At 38.3% G+C, this 9,065-nt stretch overlaps 1 protein-coding gene across 1 annotated transcript; it reads right to left on the reverse strand.

The window, feature by feature from the left end:
* Positions 1-367: 367 nt before the first annotated feature.
* On the reverse strand, positions 368-8,426 carry LOC105937820 (cytosolic 5'-nucleotidase 1A). Its single transcript, XM_012879343.3, has 6 exons — positions 8,198-8,426; positions 7,929-8,096; positions 5,584-5,713; positions 5,309-5,431; positions 2,901-3,085; positions 368-1,000 (listed from the first exon to the last, which is right to left on the reverse strand). Exons 1-6 carry the CDS (start codon positions 8,309-8,311, stop codon positions 635-637), a joined length of 1,086 nt encoding a protein of 361 aa, XP_012734797.1. The 5' UTR covers positions 8,312-8,426; the 3' UTR covers positions 368-634.
* Positions 8,427-9,065: the final 639 nt, after the last annotated feature.

A 9,065-nucleotide genomic window follows, 5' to 3' on the forward strand; every position in this document is an offset into this window, starting at 1 on the left:
GCAACATGCATGAAATATGCAATCTGCAAACTAGCACATGTCGTTTTGTCCTATGTTACATGAAAGTGAGATAAAAAGTAAAATAATAACAATAAAGAATAGAAGTTTAATGCTTAACATCTGCAGGAAGAAGTTAAACGGAAAGCGGGAGTGTCCCTGTGGACCACACTACCCTTGTACGTAGTTATCCCCACATTTAAAAAAAAAAAATATGTGCTCTATTCAAGGTGCAAGGATATTGCCAAAACATGATGGAACAAGTGATTTTATTTTCTAGCCAAGCAGGAAAGAGTTGGCCATTATGTGTTCAAGACCAAACAAAAAGACACATGGGATACAAAAGGAATAAACAAAAAATTATGTAAACTTTATTTTTAAAAAGTTTTTATTCCTGACTAAAGAGAAAGCGGACGTGACTGAAAGGTAAGGTCTTTTAAGAAACGTTGTGGTGCATGATTTAACTATACGGTGTAAATACATTATGGCAAAAATCCTATTCTCACCTTACTGGTTAAAAAAAAAAAACATATAATAAACTAAATCCAACTTTTTCTTTAGAGGGGTAGTTTTAAAATATATTATTAATTTGGAGCAAATGTCTTCCACTGCAGATAAATTACAACGTAGTGCTTATCTACTCCTTCTTTTCGGGTTGCTGAATGAGTTTCCCCTTGTGGTACTTCTGTCCGATTCCATAAGGGACGTGCGCGGATATGGTTCCCAGTTCCTTGGCCCCCTCGATGTGGAACATCTGGTCGTCGAAGAAGATGTGAGGTCTGATCTTCTGCAGCAGGGGCCCCTTGGGAGCCCCGGCCAGGAAGAGGGCCTCGTCGATCTCCAGGCCCCAGCTGCGGAGGGTCTTCAGGACGCGAGCGCCGGAGCTGGCTGCACTGCGGGCCGTGACCAGGAAGGTTCTGATCGGGCAATCTATGCGCTCGTTCTTGGCATAAAACTTTCTCTGAAGTTTGCCGAGAGCCTCCAGGAAGCATTTTAAAGGGCCCTGAAAGCAGCACAGAATCAGGTCAGTGGCAGTTAAAATGAGGACTCTTACAATGGATGCTTAAATAAAAACAAAGTATTTATACCTCCTGAACATTTGTGTGTTTTTTTTTTTTGTCCTGATCCAGCCATTAACTACACTGTATTTTATTTGGAGTTTATGTGACCCAGCTCCGTCAAGTATTGCATGATTGTGAAGTGGAAGGAAAGCGACTCGTGCTTTTAAAAGTTTCACAAATAAAAAATCTGAGCTTTTTTCAGATTTTTTTTTTTTTTAAGCCTACTGAGCCAGAACTACAGCTGTAAATCCTATGAGGTTTTCCACAACAAGTGACTGATATCTTTAGCCATTTTTCTTTACACATCATTTCAAGCTCAACTCTTGGATGGAGAGAGTTTATTTGACTACAGCCTGTACTTTGACTGGGCCATTCTTATATGTAAGGATGCTTTGCTCTCTGTTCTTCTTCCCACTGTTCTATGAAGACCAGATTTGCAGCACTACAGGTACAACTGGTATGACTGCAGGTTTAGAGATTATTTGTTTAGCTCTGTTTTCCTCCCACATGTAGCCACTAAAAGCTCTCAATAACGCCTTACTATTTCAGGGCTCACACTGACTACGGTGCGGGTTACGGGCCTGATCCAGTGGAACATGTGGTTCTTTCTGTTGCCGTCCCTCATAAATTAGTAAAAAAACAGCCCAGGTTTTCATTTTTTGGGGAGCAAAACTCGTTATTCGTGCGCTTAAATATCATATTTCATCCTCCAATAGCTCCTGTGTTTCCTCGTGTTTCTGTGTTGCTGTTTTGTTTACACCAGTCAAGCTAGCTAAGTTGATTTTATTCTGAAATTCACCAAAACTTTATTCTGTCTAGCAGCCAACGATTCCTGTTTGGCTAGCGAAATTCTTTTCAAAGCCCTCGCTCCACAGCTGAAGACTCGATGCACCTGGGTGGGTTTCATAAGGTACAACCATTTTTAATTGGGGTCAACAAACTGAACTTGCCCGCTTTTACACCAAGGATAAATTAGGAATGAATATTACTGAATTTGGGTATTTGTCTGAACTAAGCAAAAAAGTAGTATATTTGAAGTTAATTTTATAAAGCATAAGTATACACTTAAGCCTTCTGTTTATATGTTTCAGTATAAGTCTAGAATACTTCACTAAGTATATGAAACATAGTTTATAAAAAGTGTACTGCCTCATTTTTAGTATGAAATAAGTATATTACTCGAAGTAAACTACATTACTATATACTGCATTTCTGTATAGAAATTGGATCTGGTTTTGTAAACTGCCTGTAGACGACATTTGCAGTGAATCTGCACTATATAAATAAACTGAATTGAATTTCTGTTCGGTCGTACTGGATCTTATTTAGGAATGTTAGACTTAAAAAGGGGCTGAATACATATGCATGCAGAATTTTCTACATCTTTATTTGCAAAACCTCCGACAACCAGTGTAGTAGCACTTTTCTGGTACGGTGTGTTGGTCTATCACATAAAATCCCAATTAAATACATCAAAGTTTGTGGTTGTAACTTGACAAAATGTGAAAAGGTGAAGGGGCATAAATACTTTTTGCATGGAGCTGTACAGCTGGCTAGACAGGTTCAGAAACGCTCCAGGAGTCAGAGTCTAACAAGCCCGTAGGAACACATTGAGAATATAAATCTATATCCAAGTTAAGATATTCATCATATTCCACTGAGGAACCAAGAAAACGACTTATAAAACGACATTAAAAGCTGCAACAAGTCATTTTAATTCCTTGTAAAAGAAGATAAACACTGGGCTGATTTGTTGCTTAAAGCCTTGACATCTGTGTTATTTGCGATGGTCTTTTTGCCAGGCGTCAGAGGTGTTGCGTGTGGATGGCGGTGCGTGTTTACCTGAGCCAAGGGTTTGTTCTCAAACTTTTGCTCGTGCTCAAAGAAACTGTCGAGGCCGTGCTGCTTCACAATGATTTCAGACTCGTCTGAGAAGAGGACGGCGTCGCCATCGAACGCCACTCTCAGCTGAGAGTCGCTCAGGTCGCTCTCCTTTTCTGACATAAACATGGTAGCTGCAGCAATTCCTTGATGGGGGAGAGAAACAGTTAAAAAAAAAAAAAAAGAGCTTACAAGTGAACGTCCTGTTCTTGGAGTCCTGCTGCAGGCTATTGTCAACCATATATTTCATCATAAGGTGTCTGAACTGACGCTGACTTCAGGTTTGAGCAACCACCTGAGTGGATTTAGCAAATAAAGTCGCTCACAAAAGCATTCCTACCGCCTGAATTTTAATCACAAACCCATCCAATAAGATTTTTATGTGACAGATGAACAATGATAACAGTGAAAGGAAAAGCTCTGAAAATGCCGTGTGGTTTTGTTTTTAATCTCTGGTTTGCTCATGGTTGTGCAACATTTCAGGCAAAAGCAACAAATCCTCACATTTAACAAGTTGAAACTAGTAAATACCCACAATAATTGAGTAAAAATAAATATTTTCACCCAGGATTTATTTTTGTAATGTACATTGTTTAGTATATAACTGGAAGCTATAAATCTCATCTGTCTCTTAACCAGCTGGCAGCTCACTACAAATATGTACAGGGGGCTGGTTATTATTTGGTAACACCTAGATGCCACTCTGCTGAGGGTTACTAACAGCGAGATCTGTGGATTTCCCCCCCCCCCCCCCATTCAACATCCTGGTGTGTCCTGGGTGGACTACATTCAGCCTTGATTTTATCACAACTCCAGTTGCTTTGAAACTTTTTACATATTGTTCTGATTGTAGATATGGAGTCTTGTTTTTAATTCTTGATTTATGAAGGTCAACATACACTGTCTCAACTCAGATGTTCTTTTATGTTTCACATTTTAAAGAAAGGCTAAGATAAATTAGCCTCGGCGTATTGTCTTAGGCTACGTTCACACTGCAGGGAAATGCGACCCAAGTCCGATCTTTTCACCCCCGCAGAAAAATCGGATTTGTGGCCTTTTCATATGTGGTACTAATTCGGATACGTATCTGATTTTTCTTCAAAGCGTCCGCAGTCTGAGGGGTCATGTTGCATTTTATCTGTCTTTTATGTCACTCTGTCTCTCACTACACATCCACACACAGCAGCAGCAGCAGCTAGCGCTCCTTAAAAGACCGTTGTTAATAGCTTTGCTTCCTTCTTCCTTCATCTTGCTATGATGTGGTCTCAATATTGTAAACTCCAATTGCTCAACAGCTTTCTAACAATAACAAGGAAAGATACTGTTTTTTTTGTTTGTTTTGTGTTTTAACAAAACTTTATTGAATACTTGACCATTACTTCCACAAACAATGAGCTGCTCTGTGACGTTTCCTTCTGTTATCGGCGCACATGGGTCGCTTTGCGGTCTTGAACCGTCCAGACAGAAGTATGATGATTTAATAGTAGTATGAACGGTCGCCTCAAGAAAATCTGATTTCAGCAAAGAAATCGGAAATTGAGCATCAAGACCTGCAGTGTGAACGTAGCCTAAGTCACACATTCAACAGAGACAGGAAGTCAGAAAGCTTCGAGACGATCTGACCAAGTGAAAAAAGAACGATTTGAAATATTTCAGTTTCATCTGTTAATGGTGAAAATAACTGTTAAACTGGTAATAAAAAATGCAATTTATGATGCAGAATTTTTTTTTACCCACTTATTAAATATATTGAAATTAAATGTTGGATTAATACTGCTGAAACAAAAGATCTATTTATTTTAAGGCTATTTACACATCTTTATCAGGGTTGCCAATAATTGTGGAGGGCATTGTATAATCAAAAGTTAAACCCTATGTGTTAAGCATTTTGATTGCGAGATAAGGATAATTAGGGCTGGACTGAAATTTTTATCATGATATTTTGTGATGATAACAATCTATTATTTCTTTGTTGTTTGTTTTAGGTATCCATATGGCTGGGACAGCACGGCACAGCAATTATTGCTCCACAAATACAAATACTGCTTTTGAAAAACATACTCATTTATAAATAGGCTTCTTCAGGACACAAGTTCCAAAAAGAAGTGATTTTTATCACTAACCTCCACGCAGTTACTGCATTTGATCATATTTTGAAAGGTATTGATGTTTATTGATGCTCTCACAGAAGAAACCGTGGAGGAAAATAGCAAAAATAACAATTCCGACAACACAGCCAGTTTTTCAAACATTAACTGGAATGTATCTTTGTCACAATAAATCAAAAATCCTTATCATGATAAGACATTTTCCTACGATAAAGATAAATGACACAATAAATGCTCCCCCCTAAGGAGAGCTTCTCTTACCTTCGTCTATGGCCTCTGTAACTTTCTCTGAATCTTTTGAGAGGTACAGGTTTGTCATGTAGGCCTTTAGGTAACCTATAGGACTTTTCCCTCCAGTCATACAGAATCTCTCTATGGTCAAACCTGAAAGAACATCAAACACATTAGATATGGCTGACGGATAAAACCCCGGATCTAATGAGTTCCCCCCTTGACTACGTCTGCTGATGTAGTGAGGTGGCGAGACGATGCCGAGCTGAACAATTAACAGTGTTTGGTTTGGGAACGCAGCGTACCGTAGTGATTAATGCTGTTAATGAGGCGCACGCCAACTTGAGCGTGGTTGTTAGTCATCAAGACGATGTCAAACAGCTCCTCGCTGTCGGGGTAAAGCTGCCTCAGTCGAGTGTTGACGTTCATGAGAGCCTGTAACACAGATCATGCCCTATTAGCACTCAGAGCAAAACAAGGATATTGAGACATTTTGTTCCACATGAGGTTACAGCCGTATTAAGAAAGATCTGGCCTCTTAGTTTGAATTACACAGCATTTACTCTGAATGTGGAAACAAAGAATTTTAGTGGCGACGGATGGATGGATGGATGGATGGATGGATGGATGGATGGATGGATGGATGGATGGATGGATGGATGGATGGATGGATGGATGGATGGATGGATGGATGGATCCCTGGTTTTCTCCATTATTACCTTCATGAATGTACATTTTTAACTTAGATCTGTAGTTGTATTATTTTAGAATACAATTTACCTCTTCTATATTGCAGAAAACCATGTTCGGGCGGTTGGGAAGTAACACGTTTAAAGGTCTGACAACAACAGAGATGATTTGCATTTTGATAAGCCAACCTTTGACTACCGTCTCATACACCTTCAAAAGAAGGAGAGATTATTCCTTTACCTCATGCTCCACCTCTGCTGATGAAATCATTGGTTTTTCCATCATGATGTCACTGCCAAACCTGTAACAATCCTGTATCTGCCTTAAAAGAGGAACTACAATTCAACTGAAAAGAAAAGAGATGTGTCGTGGCTTCCTGTGATCACCTTTAAAAGTGGGCTTGTTTAATCAACTGGTTCCCTTATATAGGAAATGTTTGACCAATCTGTATAATATGATTGAATTTGACTCTGTAAAGTGCCTCGAGATGACATGTTTCATGAATTGGGGCTATATAAATGAAATTGAATTGAATTGTTTATCTCAAGGGGACAATAATAATGCGCAATAACTAACCCATTCAAGAACAGCCTAATGAAAACAAGACCAGTGTTCTAATTCACCATAAGGCAATAACCAACTTTTTTTTTTAATGAAAAACACAGATTTAAAAGTGAGATCAGTTAGCTCTAATATGCCATTATGTCAGAAAATACTCTAAAAAGCTTTTTATTATCTTTATCTCTAGCTGTTTCTCTGTATATTTTATTCTTCTAAGTAACATACTTAGAAAGTATGCTTATAAAATAACCATAAATCTTACAAGTTTACAGATGATCAGTCATTATTATTCAGGGCTTGTAAATGCAGTAGCTTAGACATAACCCAAAACAAAATAGCTGCCAAAATACAACTGAGTGACATGATTTTGGTGTAAATATCCACTACAAAGCTACTATTTTAAAATATTTATAATTGCTTAGCCCTAAATCTAACCTAACCAATGCCTCTAAGCATATTAGACTCCTCCTTCAGGTGTATTTGAATAACTGTGTTACATTAACATAAACAGAAGTTACTGAGACATTCTGTGCCAGTTTATGGATGGACGAAGACGTTCTGTGTTTATAAGAAACTTTTTAGAAAAGGAAAAGAAAAAAATATGAAGATTTGTTTTCAAATTGCGGTATTTTTATGTGCACGAGGAATAATACAAAAAACTGAAGTGGATGTGTGTTGACCTATTACCCTGTTGCAGAGGTGGGACCAAGTCATTGCCTCTCAAATCAAGTAAGTATCAAGTCTTTATAGTCAAATCTCAGGTCAAGTCTTGCAAGTCCCAAGTCCTACAGTTTAAATTTAAAGTAATTAATTAGTCATATTGAGCTATAACTTGTGTATAAAGTCTTTAAGTGTACCAGAGTATCTACATTTTTTTTTTTTTTGTAAATGTTTAAGTTGTTTCTTGAAGGCTTTCAGTCCAACAATTGACTGGCAACTTGTTCGGGGTGTACCCTTCTTCTCTTGTTGCCTGATAAGCCAGACTCCCTAATTCAAATGTTGACTTTTATCAGAGCATCAAGTCATTTCAAGAAAAGACGCTCAAGATAAAGTCAAATCACTTTTCTAATATAATCAAGTCAACATCAAAGCTCAAGTCATCTAATTTTTGACTGGAGTTGGACTGAAGTCAAGTCATCAGGTTAAAGTCCAAACCTCTGCCCAGTTGATACCAAAAGGGGATGGGGGACCAAAACCGCCTTCAGCCCCCGGTCCTAACTCCCCTTAAACGCCCCCCTGCTGAGGAGTCTAACAAAAGGAGTCATAAGAATAGGAGACTTGGTTAGGTCACCACCACCATGGTGACTTTTTGCCCGTGTCAACAGCACAACTGGAGCGCATAAAGAGGAGGCAACGCCCAGAGTTACAGCTGTTCGCCACTCCCGGAGCTCAGGCCTACCTTAACGAAGGGGAAGGCCGGTCCCGGCTTCAAGGGCTCGTTCTCATGTTCCACCTGAAAAGCGACATACTTCTCCACTCCTTCGTCCTGGTACAGCTTCCTCTCTGCCACCATGTTGAAGAGGGTGCGGGAGGAGACGGCAATGGTTACGGCATTCCGGGGTTTGGGCTGACAGATAAAGACGACGACATTGTTTATACTTGATAATTGTTTAAAAGTCATAATGTTGAAGATACTTGATAAACAGTTTAGTTAAAAAAAAAACTCACCGGCCGAGGTACTTTTGTTTTCAAACTGTCAAAAAAAGCTTTCGCTGCTTCCCAGTCTTTTTCCTCCCCGCTGTCGTCAGCTGCTGTTTCTTCCTCTGGTTTGAGTTCACTCATTATTGAAAATTAAAAAAAGTACTAGTCCAAATAAAAACCACAAAAAAACGTGGACAGGCAGCCTACAGTAACTTGCAGTAACTCTACCGCATCTACTGAACTTTACGGAAGTGGAAGTAAGGAAGCCCGGAGGGCGTTTCTTTTAGCAGTGACGCAAGTTGTCATGGCAACACGTCACCGGTTGGTTATTGGTCGTAATTACAGTTGCATTAACTACATTAATTAACTGTATTAAACTAACGTCAATCCCTGCAGTAGTCATCTAAATAAACTAATCCAACACGCTTATCCCTGCTCGGGTCGCGAGGAGTGCTGGTGCCTATCTCTGACCTATTTAGCCATTAGTTTATATATATATATATATATATATATATATATATATATATATATATATATATATATATATATATATATATATATATATATATATATTCAGTAAGAATATTCAGTAGGAAGACTACTCAAGTACTGAGTAATTAATTATTACCATTGATGATTTAATATTTAAAAATATACAATCGGACACACAAAAATATAAAGTTATGTGCAAATCCTGGTGTATTAAAGGCAATGATAAAAAATACATATATAAACAATAACGCAATTACAAAATAACAAATTCAGGAAGAAGAAACACTTTTCTAAATCATGTTTTCAACGATAAACTTGAAAGCAGTTAATGTATACAGTATGTTAGAACAGTGCAAAGTACTTCAAATACCAATATCTACTGTTTACTGCACATTCACTTGAC

Source organism: Fundulus heteroclitus, chromosome 15 (genome assembly GCF_011125445.2).
Source record: "Fundulus heteroclitus isolate FHET01 chromosome 15, MU-UCD_Fhet_4.1, whole genome shotgun sequence".
In the NCBI taxonomy this organism is placed as follows: Eukaryota; Metazoa; Chordata; class Actinopteri; order Cyprinodontiformes; family Fundulidae; genus Fundulus; species Fundulus heteroclitus.